The sequence below is a fragment of the Solanum pennellii genome, chromosome 12 (genome assembly GCF_001406875.1).
Source record: "Solanum pennellii chromosome 12, SPENNV200".
Taxonomy (NCBI): Eukaryota; Viridiplantae; Streptophyta; class Magnoliopsida; order Solanales; family Solanaceae; genus Solanum; species Solanum pennellii.
In genome coordinates this window covers 7,816,371-7,837,293 of record NC_028648.1, presented here as the reverse complement: position 1 = coordinate 7,837,293, position 20,923 = coordinate 7,816,371, and the positions used below count along the sequence as shown (strand labels likewise).

General features: G+C 36.0%; 1 protein-coding gene across 2 annotated transcripts in view; it reads right to left on the bottom strand.

Annotated features, from left to right (window-relative positions):
- LOC107007115 (brefeldin A-inhibited guanine nucleotide-exchange protein 5) overlaps nt 1–20,531 on the bottom strand; it is a 37,139-nt gene extending 16,608 nt beyond the window's left edge. The window contains exons 1-19 of one of the 2 annotated variants that reach the window (XM_027913658.1): nt 20,155–20,531; nt 15,084–15,159; nt 14,430–14,676; nt 13,824–13,945; nt 13,610–13,668; nt 9,594–9,651; nt 9,430–9,514; nt 9,112–9,318; nt 8,954–9,012; nt 8,779–8,848; nt 8,637–8,705; nt 5,218–5,340; nt 5,061–5,114; nt 4,895–4,977; nt 1,833–1,929; nt 1,614–1,712; nt 1,315–1,515; nt 1,041–1,151; nt 777–961 (exon numbers count right to left, since the gene is read on the bottom strand). In XM_027913658.1, the coding sequence (XP_027769459.1) occupies nt 777–961; nt 1,041–1,151; nt 1,315–1,515; nt 1,614–1,712; nt 1,833–1,929; nt 4,895–4,977; nt 5,061–5,114; nt 5,218–5,340; nt 8,637–8,705; nt 8,779–8,848; nt 8,954–9,012; nt 9,112–9,318; nt 9,430–9,514; nt 9,594–9,651; nt 13,610–13,668; nt 13,824–13,945; nt 14,430–14,676; nt 15,084–15,159; nt 20,155–20,266 (2,117 nt within the window). In that variant the 5' untranslated portion in view covers nt 20,267–20,531. The remainder of the gene's footprint in view (nt 1–776; nt 962–1,040; nt 1,152–1,314; nt 1,516–1,613; nt 1,713–1,832; nt 1,930–4,894; nt 4,978–5,060; nt 5,115–5,217; nt 5,341–8,636; nt 8,706–8,778; nt 8,849–8,953; nt 9,013–9,111; nt 9,319–9,429; nt 9,515–9,593; nt 9,652–13,609; nt 13,669–13,823; nt 13,946–14,429; nt 14,677–15,083; nt 15,160–20,154) is intronic. The other variant, XM_015205589.2, reaches the window with a different exon arrangement.
- Between the last annotated feature and the right edge of the window lie 392 nt (nt 20,532–20,923).

Genomic DNA, 20,923 nt, shown 5'->3' with positions numbered 1-20,923 from the left:
ACTTGACATAAAATTAAGATATATGCTTATCTACAAAAATAGTTCTAATTGTTGGCCCTTATTTCACAAAGGACAACTTCAACATATACGTTTTCCAGCAGCAAGCTTTTTTTTCTTTTGATACAAGAATAAGTTTGTTACTAAGGCAAATGAGATCCCACAAGTAGACAAAGGTACAACTCCGCCCAAATGCAATTTGTGTAACATTTGAAGTAAAAAAGGGGCAGATTTCCACTTGCTAAAGTCAATCTACACTATTTCCCAACCATATTATCATCATTCACAATGATTATTTGTCTGAGGGTTATAATCAATCTTATCTGTCTGTTATTGTGCATACCCTAAGCCCAAAGATATGCAGCACTATATATTTCATCACTACTCAGTGGATGCTCCATAATAACAGCATTAAAATACTGCTGAATGATTTAGTGCTTGTCCTTATACTATTTGTCTGGTGCACTATACAGGACCCCATGGATCAGTCTATTTGAGGACTCAGACATGATGCAGAAGGAGATTTCACTGTTCTTAAGCCAAAGAGCATGAGTGGCAGAGATTAATCATGTTCAAAGACTCTCAATTACTCAGCTTTTTGTTTATCCTCGGCACCTTCTATCTGGTTCATAATATTTTCATATGTATTATGACAAAAGGACAATATCTCAAAGATTAAAAAACGGGGACAAATTTCCACTGGTCGGCAAATGTATGCATAAGGCATGGACAGAAGGACGACATCTCAATGATATTGGGAACATTAAATGAGTACCTACCGCTCTGCAAACTTTTCCATAATACGATCTATCTTCTGAGCTTCCCCGGGAAGCCGGAACCCTTTAAGAAATTCACGAATTGCCAAATCAAATTTCATTCCAGAAAAATTCATAGAGTCAACATAAGCATGCATGACAGCCACAGGAAACTCCTCATGCTGACCCAAGTAGTCACCAATCATAGCCTGAAACTCCAGTACAGTCAGAATTTTTATACAAGTCAATTTAGAGAGGCAAAAGAGGAACAAAACGGGCATAATTCACCTTGTCCAAACTAGGAGAACTTTTGAGAAATTGAGCAACCGAAGTTGGTGAGTTCTCAACCAGCCCATTTGATATTAGATGTTCAATTCCCTTTGTGGGTTTTCGATTGAACTGCATTATTTCGAAGAAACCAAACATTAATAATACATCCCAGGCACATACAGTAAATAAAGGCAGCACCAACCAGATACTTTATCCAAATAGATAATAAAACAGAAGAATCAAAGACTGATAATTTCCTCATTTTCTATGAGAATGGGTCAAAAAGACATACTTCAGAAATAGCTGCTTCAACAGTAGATTTGTGGGCTTTCAGTTTCTCAAAATTACTGGCTGAATCATCCACGTCTCTCATCTTATCAGAGTCTCCCTTAAAAGTTTCATCTTCAGAAGACTGATTCCTGTTGCTCAGCCTTTCCGGCTCTGACCAGCGCTTCTCCCATTCGACAAGAGATTTTAGCACATTTACAAGACACTATAAAGGTCAAGAGCAGCACAAAAGAAACTGTAAGGGTGAAGTATAATATTGAAATTCCAACAAAATCTCAAGAAGAGGGTATTTTAAAGAGATGCCTGAAGAGAGGACGCTTTGATTGACGCTATCTGGGATGTCGCAACTGAATTTGGCTCAGCACTTTGCATTCCTTGTGCAATTTTGGATAATGTGGTAACCTATAAGTAAAACAAATAGAGAGGGGACATTTAGGTCATACAATAACCAAGATATTGCAAGGCCAACCCACTGCAGAGAGAGATAGAGAGAGAGAAAGAGAGAGAGAGAGAGAGAGAGACCATTCGCTCAAATAAGTTAGGTGCTTGAAGATCACAATCATAGTTCACATAAAGGTCAACAAGCATCTGGGAATTCTTGCAAACTTTCTCTAGCATCCTGCAAAGACAGTAATGACAAAGATTGTAATGTTTCTGTTCTAGCTTGCATGAATGCAGTGATTGACACAAGTCCAGGGTAACCATCTACGCAACTTTGTTTGATAATACCATGAGATTCTCTTAATTTTTATCTGGGTTCTTAAAAAGAAAAGAGCTTAATTTGATAGCTCTAAACAATTTAATGCTAGTGTGGTGTCATCACTTCTTTTATGATGGTGTGTACTAGTCAGCCTGAGTACATCACGACTATTCCACTGAATACTTGCTATCTCCCACCAGCACTGCACAGTGTCGGGTTACTATGCCACCAAAGATTAGGCAGATGCAAAGAAATCACCAAGTGTTTTCTTTGCCTTCATTGGGGCTTCGAACCTGAGAGCTCATGGTTATTCTCCCGCTTCATTGACCATTAATTTTCAAAAAAATTTAACAGTTTCAAAAAAAAAAAAAGACCTACAAAAAAGATAAAGTTTTTTACGGATGACACCCAATCATCTACATAAAGGAACCACTTGGATGCACCAAGTAGAAATAAAGGATAAGAGGTTATTCCTCAATCATGCAAAAATTCATCACATATTTCTTATTTATAATGATTGGCAGCTTGTTTAAGTTTTTTATAAGCTTAATTTATAGAAAGAGAGGAAAACAGAATAGAATTCCAAATAAAGATGTATCAATTATTGCCAGACAACCAGAATTCAGTTTATCCATATACAAGATCAGCTCATATACATAGCCAGATATCTCCTGTGAGCACCAACATACATAAAACAAATATCATGAAGGTGCAAGGAGTTCTCCACTTTGCCAAAGGCTCCCGTCCTTCTCCCTCAAACTATCCACGAGGTAGCATGCGAAGCCAGTCAAGAATGAATTTCTCCAAAATAACATTAAGGAAGGGGTCAATATGGAGCAACCATCTAATTTTGTACCCAAGCAGAGTATGGTATAGTATGTCAACACAGACTGTCACTTTATGATCTGAAAAAGTCTCCACTAGCTTAGGTGGGATGTTTCAATTCTGTAGGTCAGCATTTTGGATTGGTCGATATTAAGTCATGACATTTTGTTCTATACCAATGCTCTACACAAGGTTGGTCTCTAAGCGGATCCATTATGATGAAAAGGATGAGCTTCAAGAGACTGATTCGGGGTTCTTACAAAGTGGAACCATGCTGTACCATACATGCAAAAGTAGCTATCTGGCACATTAGGAAGGAGTTCTCATCTGAGGAAGGCGGATGATAGGATAGCCATATGTCATTCAAAACTCAAACTTATCGTATACAACTCTTATCTACGACAAGCCTTGGTTCTTCTCCTTATGCACTCTTCGCTCTAAGACAATTACCAGGGGCTCTACCTGTTGGAAAGACACAATTATCAGGGGTGCGCTTTGTGGATGAGAGCTATTATAGAAGATGACCAACAAAGCATTCAGACACTAGGCCTCATTTGTTATGCACTTATTTTGGTCTGAATAGGTCAAGATCATGAAGATCTTGCACAAAGTCTTAATATCATTAGAGGCATTTTTGTGCAGATAATTTTCACCACCACTCTATTCCCAATCACCAATTACCACCACTACCAACATCTACCCTCACAACCACAACCACCTTCATCAACCCCCAACCACCTCTGCCATCACAACCACCAGTAGCAACCAACACCGCTAACAACCACTTCTCTCAGTCGCTAAGACACTTACCACCTCCATCATTATAATTATATCCACTGCCACCACCGCCATCACCACCATTAAAAACCACTACAACCATTGGGGTCAATCCTCACTACCAACCAGCTCCATCATCACAACTAGTACCGCAAACCAACACTGCTGCCAACCACTACACTCAATCGCTAAGACACTTACTACCACCATCATTTTATTTATATCCACTGCCACCACCACCGCCGCCGCCACCATTATCAACCACTACAACCATTCAGATCAATCCTTACTACCAACATCTCCATCATCACAACTAGCACCGCAACCAACTACCACCAACACCACTGTTAACCACCACACATTCTTCAACCATCACCATCACCACCAACTTCTAACATCAACCACCATCACCACTATCAACCGCCACCATAGCATTAGTAACTATAACACCAACCACCCCCACCCTGACAATTATCACCACCACCACCACAAACCATCTCTACCATCAGTAGCAAACATAAATATTTCATTGGTTAATCAAATAATGATTTTATTATATATATATATATATATATATATATAATTACTTTTATTTGAATTGTATATTTACCATGTTTAAAAATCAACGAAGTATGCACATTTGAAAAACCAACTGTCTTAATCATTCAGTGTTCAGATTTAGAAACAATATCTTAATCATTCAAATGTACATTCAGATGTCTTAATCTCAATGCAAAATAATGAGGCCTAAGGCACTTCACTCACTCCAGAGAGGGACCTAAGAACAACTTAAGTACTTTTTTTGATATGGTAAAAACAACTCAAGTACCTTTTGGACATATATATCATTCATACATCAGGTGTGATCATCTCATCAAGGAATATGTCCCAATATTGTGAATGAAACAAGCATGACTGAGTATATCAATTGATTCACCCTAATGTCAAGCTATTTTCAGGACAAGAATCTTAGTTTAACCAAGATGCTATAGCAGATTAGTTGGTAAGTTGAACAAGTACATCCCCGAATATCTTTTTTTACTTTTCTTTTAACTTAGTGTAGTTGGTCAATTTTTGCAACATCACCCTGATAGTCTGTAGGATGCAACGTAACATCCTTCAAATGTATCAATAAAGTTCATGAACTACATAAAGATTGAGAATATTGAGTATTTCATGTAGTTCGGTGGGACTCTATTACTTGGAAAAAGCAAAAGGCACGGTGGAGTTAACAAGTGCAAAGCTATATAATGAACTATGTACATTTAAGCAAAAACAATACCGTGGAACACTTGTTTTTGCATTCAGGTCTGTGCCATCCAGTGGACGTAGAACAATTAAGGGGAAGAAGATACCAATTTCACCCTGAAAATCAAATTTTAATTTGCAACCTCTCAAATTTTGAAATAGATAGCTAAATCTCAATAGGAAGTGTAAACACTGTGTACCTTGAGACATTCCCTGAATCGCAATAATAGGACTGAGAAAATTCCTGTAGCATACTGCCAAATTATGTGGACAGTTGTTAGCGAGTTAAGAATCTGAAGAATTCCAAAAGAATATCAATAACATGAGTGTATAGTTTCAGAAAGCAAAATTACTAACCTGAAATATGGTAGGTGACTGTGAAACTGATGCTTTTAGTAAAACATATGAAAGATAAGCCTTGACGGAGTCCATAAACTGAAAGTTTTTCGTGAACGAATCACTAACTCCCTCCAAAAGACCCTGCGGTTTGATTGAGAAAAATATTTTTTTTAGTAAGTAACAAAGTTTCATTGATTGAGACCAGCGCTAAGCAAATGCTGGTGTAAAACACTGCTAAGGTTTTACATGAATAGCAGTAAGCTGATAAAATGAAGTATGTGCCTTCAACATCATTTACAATTGCCATCTTGCACCAAAACAATAGTCGATAGCAAAAGTATGATGCAAAAAATAATTTAGTAGAAGACGGGGATTCCGGTCAATTTCACCTAAGAGGTCTAGAGTATAATCGTAAAGATTTACGCTCAAAAGAATCCCCGTGATAAGGAAAGAGACGAGCAACAAGGAAGAGAATATGACAACTGTTATAGAAAAAAAATGCTTAAGAGAATATATCCAGCAACAGTAATTAACTGAGGGCTAGAAAAAGCATTTTGAAGGTCGCCCATATCATCTGTTGACAACAGCCCTTCCTATGATACTTGATTTCAAAATAACAAAAACTAACTGATCTTTGAAAATTTACAGCCCTTCCTAGCTCTATTCACTCATTATATTTTTTAAGGTAAGTCAACCAGCATCTCCAAGTTTCTTATGTAGATCAAAGAACTTAATACATGAGTTTTTCTTTTCTAGTTTTTTTTTTTTGGACTACAAACTGATATAATATAAAGAAAATGTCCATTTTCAAACAAGAAATCAACCCCAGCAATAGCATTAAGCCTCTTTCACTATACAACTTCAAGCTTTCACTTCCCACTATTCAGTTTGAAATTCACCTCCTTACTGCTCTGGATAAACTTCAGAACCAGACAGCTTCAGCTTTCTTTGATATTCTATTAGGGACTTGGATTTACTAGTCTAAAATTGGTTCTGGGGAATGGAAAAGTTATATCTGCTCTATCTCCAGTGAGCTTCAGATTGCAAATGCGGTTTCTACAAGTTTCCCAGGTAGCGTTTGTCCTGAAACTCCCTTTTTCAATTCTTATAAACAAAATAGCACGTTAATTTAAAACTAGTAAACTCAACGTGAGATGTGATCAGAAATCATGATAGCCCACCATCGAAACTGAAGAGAGAATAGAAATGACTACCAATAGATATTGGTGGAAAAGGTTAAAAATGAAAAAGATGAAGAAGCAATGTTGGTGATTATATCTGAGTATATGCCTCTGTAACACCCTAGCCAGATGCCACATCGGCTAAACACGGGAGATATATAGTTGGTATAAGGAAGAATTCCTTAAGACCCAATGAAGCATTTAAAACTGTGACCCTAGTCCAAAAACAAACTATATCATTATTCATTAGTGAGTTGGGTTATTGCATATGGCATCAAAGTCACTTGGTATCCAATCTTGGGCAATGGATGGTGAACAGTGGAGCAAACCTCAGAGTATTAATTGAGCCTAGGCAAATCCTATATCATTGAGGACTTAGTGGGGGCAAACCTCAACTATGATGCAGAATCGCTAAAAAAAAGGTGTAACAGTCCAAGAAAATCCTACACCAACAAAATACGAGAGAGATGCTAGTATATATTGGTTTTCACTCGCGAGGGATTAACTATGTTTTCCCAAGTAAAATTCATGCCCAAATATAATGCAACTTCAAATTTACATACTCATTTTTTCAACTTCAACCAAAAATATTTTTCAAGACTACAATAGTTTGGACATGTAAAGAGAAGATGTGCATATGCCCCGGTGAGGAGGTGCAAGAGGTTGAATATATTGGGTACCAGGAGACGTAGAGGTAGGGTTAGGCCAAAAAAGTAATGGGAAGAAGTGATTGGACAGGATATGGTGCAGCTCCAAATTACTGATGCCATGACCTAGAAAGGAGGGTGTGGAGGCCACATATTAGGGTAGAAGATTAATAGGTAAGGAGTGTTTTTGAGGGTTTAGCCATATTCTTATGGTGTCTTCCTTTTGCTCCCACCATCGCTTTTGTTGATTATGTTTTGGTTATTACATTATTTTGGCGTTGTTATCGTTTCCTGGTTAGTTGATTTGTTTTTTCACTACTGTTTTCCTTTTTCATACCAATTTTGATATGTTATACTTGAGCTAAGGGCCCTAAGAAAACAAACTCTTCTTTACCTCCACGAGGTAGGGGTATGGTCCCTCCCTAGACCCCACACTGGTGGGATTTCACTTGGTATGTTGTTGTTGACCAAATATTATCCAAACGGGCACTTAAGCTAGAAACACTATATGCTTGCTTGGATTGTGAGTTCATACTGTATTGTATTGTTAAATCTACTGTTATTTAACAATCAGAAGACTCATTTTACGTAACAACTAATTTGGTGTCATTAGATTCCTGCAATAGTTCTGTCACATTTGGCACTTACTATTATATAAAAAATCTCATCTTATCCCTTACTTTACTTTACTTTATAATATCATTTACTATATTTTGTCTTCCTCATATTTCTCCCCACCTTTTTCATCAGCACTCCTCCTTGCTACGATATAGGTAATCCTTTCCAAATTCTTGTTAATGATTATCTTTCATTTTTTTCAGTTTTGAATTGTTCATAAATACAGTATTTAAAGTGATGAAGGCATTTTAATAAACTTAGCAGCTATTATACAGTACAATATAGTCAAACCAAACAAGAAAAATGTTATGAAATGACAACAGAAAATACAACCTATCCAAACATTATTTTAACAACACAATACAATATAATATGATGCATTATAAAATACTCCCTGTCCCTAATTACTAGTCCACTTTTGAAATGGCACATCTATTAAAAAAAAATAATTGACACAGTGACTTTACCATTTTACCCCTATTAATTATGAAGTGGGTGAATTAAAAATTTAAGCTTTACAAAAAGTTCTACCATTTTCAAAGTACTCCCTCCGTCTCATTTATGTGGCAACATTTGACGGGCATGGAGTTTAAGAAATAAATGAAGACTTTGAAATGTTTACCAAATTGCCCTTCAAAAGTAGACTCACTTTCCTCTCACATCATAAATGTATTTGAGTATTATTTTTAAAATTAAGTGGGACCAACAAGGGTAAAAAAGAAATTATACCTTTAAATACTTACCACATAAGGAAATGTGACATTCTTTTTGGGACTGACCAAAAAGGAAATGGTGTCACATAAAATGGGACGTAGGGAGTAATTAATTGAGGGTATAATAGGTAAAAATATTGCCCTTTCTTAATTTGTCAAAATAGATAAGTAATTAGGGACAACTAAGGCAAAGTGGACAAGTAATTAGGGACAGAAGGAGTAATACATTAAGAAACCATCGGAAACAATGACTCAACAGCATGTAGAAGAAAGCTCACCTGAAGTAGCTCCAGGGACAAAATACGTGTCTTAACAGTAACTTCATCATTGTCTTCCTTTATGCCCATCTGCAAACGCACTTCTATTAACACAAAATTCACAGATTTCCTAAACCTTACATCTATGACCAGTCATGCAAACCTTGCAAAGGGTTCGGAAAAGAAGTAAGGCATCATGCTCTCCAGGACTCATGCTTTCAAGCTCAATTCCTCTGGTTAAAGTTACAAATTGTCACGAGATTTGAAAATTGAAGTTAAACATCACAATAAAACAAGTTCTCTTTACGAGAATCATTTCCTCAACTGCGAAACCATACTTTGTAACCTTTTCACCATCTCCAAGATGCACAGCCTTCTCAAGAGCAGCTTCTAAACCCTGTATTCCAAGGAATGGTCATAATAGGTACATATCATAAGCTTTTACATGACAATACCGTAATCGTGTTAGTAATAGTAAAGTTTCAGGTATGTACACCTTGATATCAGCCCCACCAACAAAACTCTGAAGTTCCTCAACTGATGCAACAGATGCATCTTTAGCCTGAACAACGTTAGGTGCATCTCCCCCTTCTGTTATTTCTTTATATTCCGGATCATTATGTGAAACTTCCTCAACCTTTACGTTTGGTCCATTAGTATCAGTAGTTTCTTGGTGTGCAACAGATCCATCTGATCTAGAACCCTGATTTGCAAGAAGCTATTAAGGGTCTATAAAGTAGAATCCACTATTCCCCCCTCTACCATCTCAACAAAGAAACGAAAAACTTTGTTCATCCACTATTCATTCACATACCAGATCATTTTCCATCCGTCTGAATATAATACTAAGCATTTGTGTCAACATGGCCTTTGATGTTGCTTGGTTTATAGGACTTTTGCTAAACATCCAAACAAATTGCCATTAGCTTCATTTGATATATAAAATAATCATCTTCAAACAAAGGATTACACCAATACCTGTTAAGAGCAATATTGTAACAGACCCTGATAACTCCGAGCAACGATTCCCCATGAACTGCATTTTGGACAAAGCATACAGAAAAATTGTTTAAGGACTCCTGTTTGCCACTTGCAGTAAATCCTATTCATACCAACTTTAATTCAAATAAGCAATAAATGTTCAATGTTACATGCAATAGCTTTAAAAAGGTGGACACATTAAGGTACTTCAAGATGTTGTACTTCGTCATTTACATTGGACAATGTTGCCAAAATGCCTGTTCGAGACTTAAGCCATAAAACTACTTAGCACAGATCGGGATCTTTGTTTGCTTAGGCAGCACTTAAGTACAATTACCAAGGCACTTAGGCATAGAATTCAATGCTCACGGAGTGTGTATTTGAGGGGGAAAAGGAAATTAGGCACTGATCTGAAGTCTGAACTTAAAACAGCGTTTTTCCATTTGAACCAGAAATTTAAAATGGTTAAATTCAATTGAGATGATTTTTACTTCATATATTCACTTGTTTTTTTTTCATTTTTTTGGTCTATATAATTGTTGTTAGTGTATATTGCTAATTTTTTTGCATTACATAGTACTTTTTTCTATATTGTTCAAACTCTTCAAAATTCTTGCCGCACCCCAGTGTTATCAAAGGCAAAAAAGCTCTAAGGTTTGTTGGGGCTTTAAGCGCAAATGAAGCATGAACTTTAATGAAAAGAGGTGCAAAGGGAGAAAAAATACAAATATATATGTTTAGTCCAAAACGAATAATAACTTTTTTTGAGAAAGAAACATAATTGTAAATAAGACTAATAATAATAATAATAATAACTATAAATGTTACCTTTCTCAAAAAAAAAAAGGATTACAATAACTATAAACATGAATTGTTTTTTTTTGAAACTGGCAACCGTAACTATAAACATGAACGGGAAGTATATGAACAAAGAAATTGAAAACAAAGATTAAGATAAAGTGAAATATCAAGTATTTAGGGACCCTATTTAGAAGAGGCTCATTGGCAAGGAAAAAAATGCCTAGAACCTTGATAACAACACTAAAGCACACATAAAGCGAGGCAAAACGCGTTGAGCGTTTTGAGCCTCGCCTCAGGACTTATGGACACTTCAAGCGCATCTTTGACAATATTGTTGCAACCATGTCGACTCGATGTGCGTGTGGGTGTGGGATCCACATCAGATTTGGTCAACTTACCTTGGTTGCTTTGACTACATCTATAACCGAGAAGTACAGATTGTCCGAGTGTTTAGACTGATTTTTTTATTTATGTCATGTATATATATTTATTTATTTTTTGATAAGGTAAAGGTTTATTGACTAAGTACCAAGAAGGTACCAAAACCAAAAGTTAATGTCATGTATGTATATATATATATATATATAGTTATACAAAGTATGAGGAAATTTTGCTATTACATATATCTTGTGAATAACACATTATGTGTTTATAAAGAATTAAACTTTACTAGGTTTAGTTCAATATTTTAATTAATTGTGATGTATACTTCATATGTTGGAATATACACTTGTTGGTTGTATACTAGCACCAGTACCTGCACTCGGATCCATAACCCCAAATCCTAAAACATAAGTGACTGAAGAATCCGACATTTAAATCAGCACAGATATCAAATAACCACCCAAGTTCGAGCAACTTAGCTTATTTTACTATGCACTTATGTACAGTAAACTGCACATTTCAGTTTTATTTGTGCTTAATGTCCAAGCAGACACTTGAGTGTTTCAATGTTATCTCGCAATTGACTACATTGTGTTGGACCTGCTTGACTATGTAAGCTAAACGAATTTAACTATAGATGGATAATTGAGTGATGTTGGCAATACACTTAAAATTATGTGTTAACTATACACATAGTTTAAATGAGTGATAGTTAACAATACACTTGAAATTTTGTCATCAAAAAACAATACACTTGAAATTATGCTCCATTCATCCAAACTTAATAGTCCTATAGTTTGATCTAGCGCGGGGAATAAGAAAAGAGTGAAATGTTAGTTAAGTATTTGTTAGGAGAATATATGAGGCTATTAATGAACTCTTAAATTTTTGAACTGGAATGGGTCAAAAGTACCCTTAAACTATGTGAAATGAACAAAAATGCCCTCCATCCATAATTTGGTCCAAAGATGTCTGTGCCATCCAAGCAAGTCCCAAGCTAGATTTCTCTAATTTCAAGGTCGCCAGAGGTCAAAATCTGGCAAGTAGAAAACTGACCCTGCTGTTTGCAAGTACAGTACCCTTCATATGTCTTTTTCAGTGAAAACCAATCCCCCACCAGCCATACAAAACTATTCCGACCAGACCCCACCCTTTTCTTACCATTTTCAAGGTCACCAAAATCACTTTTCTGGCCATCGAGTCATTGACCTTGCCAGAATCACATAGGGAAGGTGAACACTGCCCTCGAACCCTTTTATCTTTCAAACAAGGCTCATTCTTAGAGGTATTACAATGGTAGAGGTATTCCAAGCCCCTTGATATGAAATCACACCCATCGAATTCTTCCCTTTTGCTGGCTGGTTGCGAGTATGAGTTGAATGCTTTGTTAGGGTTTCTTCGGTTTGACCCAGTCCATTTAGCCGTTTCTCTGCTATTGAACTGGTCCTGATTCTTTTTTCTACCCTTTCTCAGTTAACCAAGGGTAAAGTAATCCTTTTGCCCTCTTATTTCTATTTTTGTACGTCACCAATTTGAAATCTCCTTCATCTTCCCAGCTCCGTCATTCCATAAATGGCAAAGGACCTATTTTTTACTAGGCCAGACTCTCCTCATTAAATCTCCCTCCCTTCTATCTTCCCCCCTCCTCCTTCCTATTCCTTCTCCCTCTCCCTTCTTCGTTTCCCCTCCTCTGCCCAGAATTCTCCAACACTTTTAAGGAAGAATTATGGGTATAGCCGTACCCTAAAACTCCTACATCCATCCTCAGAGATGATTGAAATTGGAATTTTTCCCTCATTTTTAACATACACCTTAGCTCTTGACATATTACTCATACAACACCTCACATCCACGGAACTGCGGCCAAAAATCTTCCGCCTTCTTCAAAAAGTTCACACACCATAGGTGAATCAGAACTCCTAACAATTTTGATCGCATCATACCCCTCTCCAGCCCTTCTCTTTACACAACCAGAGCTGTCATGCCATCTGTCCGGCCTCTCCACCTATGTACCTCCTCAAACACCATTGCAGCTTCTAGTTTTGATGTGAAGGAAATTGCTTGATCCTTGAAGAGTTTTTTCAATACAAAGTATTGATTGATCGTCATTAGGACAATTCATGATTCATATGCTTAGTCAGAAGGAATGATCCAATGGAATTCATGGATTTACCTAGGTCAGTTTATGGGTTAATCAATGAAGGATTTTTATAGTCGAAAAACATTGGAAAGAGTAGTGCAAGAAAAATCATCTTAAAAGATCAAATCATTGGACGCTCCAAAAAAGATAAGGTGCTTGAAAATGGTCTAAGTAGTTAAATAGGAGGATCACTATGATTATAACCCTTTCTAAGTTTACCACCGACAAAAATGATGTCATTAGGATACAAAGGAGTGTAAAATATTACTCCTCCATCTTATTTCATATGACGAATTTTGACAGAGTTTAAGATATTAATTTGACCTACATATATTTTATACGTAACGGTGAAAGAAAATTTTAAAACAAAAATTGAATAAGCACATCACATCCAAGCTAGATTTTATTTACTAAATAAAGCTAAATTATCAAAAGTTGTGAAAATTGAAGTGAAACTATTAGTAGTGAATGGTGTCATAAAAAAATATGGCACAGTGCAAATTTCAAAGATAATGGGACAAAGGTAGTCCTAGTTTTCAAAAGTTGGACATCTACATATATAAAATTAACCAGTTGAGGAATCTGGAACAAACTCAAGATAGAAAGAGGGTAAAGACATAAAGTAGTTGGGATAAGTCTCAAGAGTAACAAAAGGTGAAGAAATGAATCTCTTTCAAAAGTTGCATACCTCTAAACTTGGCGGATGCTACAGCGGTAAGAAGTACCTTCAGAACCTGAAGAGTCGTACTGCATAGAAATCCTCAAGAGATTTATCATTCAAGAAATATTAAGTTAAAATATATATCAAATAAAAGAGGCACATAGTTAACAGGAGCAAACGATTTGCTGATAACTTAAAAGGAAATATACATAAGAAAAAGTCAAAAAAGGGAGGTTTCTACCTATCGGTAGACAAATTATCCACACAGCCACAGACCCTGTTCAGGATGTCTGTAAACAGCGTCACGTTTTCCCCACCATCTAAGCCAAGATCTCCCTCTAGATGGTCGTAGGCAATCAGTTTCTGCAGATATACAGAGAAAGTTATCACGGATTTTTGGATACGCTTTTGAGAATCTCTGAGCACCCGAAAGAATGTTCTTAGATATTCAATCTATGAAATATACGAAGATACCTGTTTTATCAATATGAAACAGTTGGCATATTCACTTAAGTCATTCATGCTCATTCACGCATATAATGTAAAAAAACAGGTACCAGAAAGACTGGTATAAATGACTCAGCTTTGAGGATAGCGACAAATAAATAGAGCAAATGAGGCTCATGATGCATGTACAAATGAAATTAAATAGCTGTAATTCAATAGTAATCAGTCCCCTCCCCCTTGTTAAGCTCCATTGCACCTACCCAGGTTTATAACCTGGATGATGGCGAGGAATTTCTAAAGAAGGAAGAAACTAATGATGCTTAACATAAATAATAAAGAAAAATAAATTTTCAAGTGTCCAGCCCCAAAAGAATGCTAAAGTACAGCAGCAAGAACCTACATGAAGACAATCCAAAGCAAGCTCCATGATCTTTCCATTCTTCGTCTCAAAAGCCAGCCGAAGTGGATTTAGCACGAGTTCTGCCTGTGCTTGGCTTAAAGTATTGCCTGCTTGAGCTAAAGCTGTCACTATAGTTCCACTTTGGTTTGATGGCCTGCTTATCTGTTCTGCACCCTCACCACTAGGCAAAGCAGTAGTTGAGTCAACTGGTGCTGCTTCATTTCCCGAGGCTCCAGTGTCAGTAGAACTGCATGAGAGGTGATTCCGTGTAGTAAATTAATATGACATATAGAGTAGGAGAAGTCAACGAAAAAATAATAGAACTAGAGGTTCAGCCCAGTCAACTAATGGATTAGAAACAATATCCAAAATCGAACTACTTTTGACTGTAATCTCATTTCTACCAAAAAATCATATAGCATTCTGATCAGTAGAGTACCCATAGCTATAATTTTCAATAAAATCGAACTACTTTTGACTGTAGCAAATAAAATCTGGTCGAAGCTATAATTTTCAATGGCATGAAATTTGAACAGAAAAAAAAGATATATGCCCTGAGCTAATAATAGGAGGAAACTGAAGAAAGTCAAGAAACAATAAAGTTAAAGATTGGAAGATAAAGTATATAAGAGCAAACAATGTGATAGTGCCTACCTCTGATCTACAGCTGAAGATGTTGCAGCATCACTCTCAGTGGATAAGCTTTGCTGACTAGATGCTTTTGAATTGTCTGTAGAGCAGACAAAACCGGAATACACAGTAAATCAGAAGAATCACTTCATTTAACAAGGGACAGAAGCAAAAAAAGATGTTCCAAAACAAGAAGCAGTTCAATAACTTTTTTTCAAAAATTGTTCTACTAGCATGAAGAAGTAATGGTTACAAAAGAAGTATTGTTAGCTACAATACATTTGTCTATGCTAGAAAAGGAGCTAACAGTGTCCATAAGGGACAATGGCTGAAGAAAAAAAATGGGAGGCTATGCTAACAAAATCCAGAAACTGTTCAGCAAATTTACAGAGGGAAGTTCAATGACACATTTAACACTAAGAGATGCAATAGAATCAGATCCACACAAGCATAGAAATACACAAGAAAAATGAAACAAAAACAATATTGAATTTCAATATATGGTCTATTTATGATCTTATAAGAGCCTAGGGTGATTCAACGCCATCCATCTGGAAAATTTTATCCCCCCATAAACTAGCTTTCGAGACATTCAACCTCACTCGAGTCAATAGACTACCTGCTCAAAATTGTATATCATTTGTAACAAACACTCCCAGCATCCAGATACATAACCAAACTATTACTTCCTCTATACAGTAGACTAAGTCGAAAGGAACTTTGGTAGCGTCAGCCGACAAATCTAATATAAACTATTGTCTTTGTGAAAGTTATTAGTATCGCAAACAAATTTCACATGGCTCATATGACAATTAATATTCATGTAATCATAAAATATCCGAAGACACTACAAATCAAAGTCAACATGTATCATGTTTAAAGCATATCCTTCTTTTCTTGTTGTTGTACATCTACATCTTAGACGGGGTAAAATTCCTCCGCGTTTGTCAACAACAGTACAACTTTCCTACTTATGCAAGAGCTTTGAGAAGGTTGATGAAGGCTCTCCATGAAATACCCGCATTTTTTGTTTGACCAGTTTATGTTACCAAAGTTCCTTACTAAGAGGATCTCGCAAACTTTTTTAACAGTTCTCATATAACTCTTAATATTGACGTGATCCTAAATTTTTCTCAAGACACTTCAAATCCATGTCATGTCAAGCCAACAGAAGACGAAAGAAAAAATTACGGTCAGATGCCTATGGGCATCTAGTTAACAAATTTTGGCCAATTGTTATTTAACTACCCGCTTTTAGGCCAATTTATGTATCTATATCTTGAAATTCTTTTCATTCAAGTTTCAAACCCAATCTGTCTCTCTCTCCCTCTCTCTCTCTTTATACACACACACACACACACACACACACACACACACCTTCATTTAATGACAAGAAAACCAAGTCTCTCTACGTTCATCAATCACTGTTGCTAGCCAGAATCAATTGTTGCGTTCAGATCTTCTATTTGCTAAGGCGTTTTCTCTTTAATATTGGAAAACATCTTGGAATTTTTATTTTTTTTTATGACTAGGGAGACCTGCAGCCGCTATACTTAGAAAAAAACACATCTTTGTTTCTTTTCCACAAATGATTGTTAATCCATATCTTTAGTCATTAACTTGTTCTTTTCTCCTTTCTGGTTTCCGTCTGTAACAATAAAATAAATCCAATTAATAATTATTTTGTAGAATGGAAAACCTTGCCAATTTCACGTAATCATTCGCCACTCATCCAAGATCTGGAAATCTAGCTTGGGAAATATAGATTTGTAGCGACTGAAACTCATTTGAATCGATTCAAGCAGCTGAAAAACTGATGAAGAAGACGACTTGTTTAACCTTTGATTTTCTATATAACAACGTGGATACATTGTTTATACATAGTTATACACAGGTTATTCATGGTTATATAGAACATATACATTATGATGTTCTTGATGATAATGATGATGACGTTTTAAACTGGAAAAAAAATATATATGTTAAAAGAACATAAGAAAAAATATGTGGTAAAAAAAAATGTCCTCAACTGTAAAAAAAGCCAACAATAAGATTAGCAACAAAAAATTGATTAATAAGACTAGCAATAGCATTATGTTCTACAAATCCCTCTAGTTTCATCGCGCATCAAACAGTACATATCTCCCAAAAGTACCAGTAAGATTAGCAACAATGACATTCCGCTCTACAATTTCCTCCACCTTCATTGAAAATCTAACAGGCTATACCCCCAAACACACCCATACCGTTGAACCACAAAGGAAGTAAAACAGTACTACTTTCTACAAGTCAAATCTACCGGCATATACTAGTTTTGAGGTTTTAGAGTTCTTTCTAGCCATATAATCCAGCGTCAAGCCAAAGAAGCAGCACGTCCTAAAATTTTGCATTCCTTCCTCTTCATAGAAAAACAAAAGCAAGATGTAAATCATAATTTAATGGGGGAATAAATCAGAATAGTTTCCCTAGTACTCTAGATAGCCTCATTCACAATCCATTCAAAGGAGCTGTTAGAATAGGTAGTTATGTCAAAACAGGGTTGGTGTTAGTCACAAGTGTAAATATGTAGTGTGGCCAATACTGGTAGTATGGATTGATTGTGTATACTTTATGAAAAGTAACCATAGAAAAACCCGAATTTAAAAATATCTTCTGTTATTTGGGGGGAGGGGGGGGGGGTATTCCACCAGCAGAACTCCTAGTAACCATTCTATTTCGAGCCACTTCCAACAATTGCTAGCATCAAAAACATTTTAGGTTTATATTTCTAGTAATTTTTTGGTAATCCTTCCATCAAGTTCAACTCAGCATCCTGGCATGTCTTCAATCAATTCTCAACAATTGCTCTCATTTTTTTGGGGGAAAATAGTAAATCTTCATTTAGATGATACCAGAGAACATTGAATAACAGATTCAAACGGTAACAATACCGATCAAACACTAGGACAGTAACAGGAACTAATGAACCATAATGGAAATCTAACTAAACCCAGTTACCACTTACATCAAAATAATCTAAAACCAGTGGAAAATCTGACTCATCAAGTTTCCATTTGAGGCACCACCACCACCTTTGTAGCAAGATACAGTCATTATAACAGTCACAGCCATATCCACCTTCATTACTGCCACATCCATATCCTCCACCATGCCTTCCCCGCTGTAACCACTATATTCGTTGTTTCGCGGATTGAGTTCCTGTTCAACGTGATGTTACGACCGTCAAGGTTTTGGCCCATTCATCCCCTCGATAGTATCCCCCAATGGATTGATTATCCTTCCTTGAAGATAAGAAAGCCGAATTCTCTATGTCTACCAGTATCCTAGTCAATGATTATCTTTGATTAGAGTATTGTGCTGCATGGCGAAAGAGACTCCCAAGTTTTTGGTCAATGGTAGCCTATCTGGTATTCCACAACTATTCCACCAGTAAAATCCTAGTAACCATTCTATTTTCCAGCCACTTCCAACAATTTTTAGCATCAAAAAAATTTTAGGTTTATATTTCTAGTAACTTTTTGGTAATCCTTCCCGCAAGTTCGATTCAGCATCCTGGCATGTCTTCAATCAATTCTCAACAATTGTTCTCATGTTTTTTTAAAAACTGTAAATCTTCATTTAGTTGATTCCAGAGAACAATGACTTACAGATTCATATAGTAACAATCCCAATCAAACACTAGGACAGTAACAGGAACTAATAAACCATAATGGAACTTCAACCAAACCCAGTTCCCACATACTTCAAAACAATCAAAAAGGAGCGGAAAATCTAACTCATCCAGTTCCCATTTGAGGCACCAGCACCACCTTTCTAGCGAGATACAGTCATTATAACAGTCACCGCCATATCCACCTTCATGACTGCCACCTCCATATCCTCCACCATGCCTTCCCCGCGATAAACACTATATTTGTTGCTTCACAGGACTGAGTTCCGTTCACCGTATGTTACGACCGTCAAGGTGTTTTGGCGCATTCATCCCCTTGATAGTATCTCCTAATGGATTGCTTATCCTTGAAGATAAGAAAACTGAATTCCCCATGTCTACCAGTATCCTAGTCAATGATTATCTTTGATTAGAGTATTGTGCTGCATTGCGAAAGAGCCTCCCAAGAGTTTGGTCAGTGGTAGCCTATCTGAGCCCACAGATGAAGGGCATGTATTTCACTTGTCATATCTTTAGAGAAACTAGGAAGAAGAAACCTAAAGGTGAAGTGAAGGGAAAGCTCTGATAATTTTCTGTATATCTTTTTATATGTTACTTCAATTCTTCAGAATATCATTTTCAAAATTGATACTTTCTTCAATCTAAAACATGTTGGTTAGATTTGGAATATCTGGTTCCAAGCACATGAGACTTCATAATTAAAGCAGCAGTATGATGTCTTACCAGAGTAGATGATGATGAGTTTTTTTAATAAAAGGAGCTTAACTAGTCATTTTCATCAATCGCTCAAACAATAATCATGTTGCTTGTGATTTTCAAACTTCCACTTTTGGACCTTAAGTTTTTTACTTGAGAACTTCTAACCATATTGGGATACTAAATTCTTCTATAATTTTTACTCCCAATCACTTCTAACAATCACATTTGTGAATTGATCATGATCAAACCATGACAACAAAGTAGATTGAGCTACGAATAATCAGATAATTGTTGTCCTCATATTGCTCTTCGGCTCTTCCCATGATACACTTGTAGCAAACAGAACCAACCAAGAGAAGCATTTCACTTTCGGGGGGGAAACCTTTCTAAATAGTAGTGATTGCAGGCAGGGGAGAATTTAGAGATAAAATATGAGCCAAGTGAACCCATGATCCGTTGTATAAGATATTTCATGTATATATTTATGTCTGTTGGCACCCATGCTACAAGAAGTATAAATAGTGTTCACCTAAATGACTAAGTAACAATTCTCACTTAATAAATATTTTTCCCACCACCAATGTTCTAAAAATACTAAATTGTTCCTCTCCATTTTCCATTAAATCACTCAAAGGCTTGAATCTACTTCCAAATTGAAACATGAACAAAAAAAAAACTAAGATCTGAAATGAAATCAAGTAAAGCAAAGCAAATGAAGGTACGAACCAATATAGGATTGGATAGCTATCTGAAGAGCAGAATACTTCTTATTAGAACACTCTTTGAGCATTGATTCCAATGCTCGAGTGATGAAACCTCCCGCAGCACCACCAGCCATTTTTGTTTGTGTTTTCAATCTTTAATCAAAAGGGTCGATTTGAAAGCATCAATGCAATCCCTGTAACACTGTAGAAAGAAGAATTGTTGAGATCTTGTTGAGAAAACTCAGAGATCTGAAAATGGAAGAAAGACGACGGGAAGGTGGGTTCAGAGTGCTACCACCTCCGGATCTGTTTATAAATTAACAAAAGTGAGAAAAAAGAACACAGATTCCGTGTATTTTACTCTCTTTGATTTATAGACTGATCCTTCCTTTATTCTTTTGTAAGTTTTTTCACCAAGAACTTGATAATCCTCATATTAGTAAATTTTATTTTTTAAGAAGTATAAATATTTCTAAAATAAATAAATAAATAAATAAATATATATATATATATATATATATATGTAAAAGAGACCTTAGACCCGTCTATATGGCGCCATCATAAATCAGGATTTCCTTTTAACTTATTTATTTTCAAAACTAGTCTTCCTTGTCATGAAAAGTTGTGACTTTTATTAAAAATTGTGATTTTTATGAAAAGTTGTGACTTTTAAAACAAATTGAAATTTTTAATGAAAAATTGCAATGTTTACGAAGAATTGCAACTTTAATGAAAAATTATGACTTTTATGAAAGAGTGTGATTTGTCTAAAGAGTTGTGACATTTCCGAT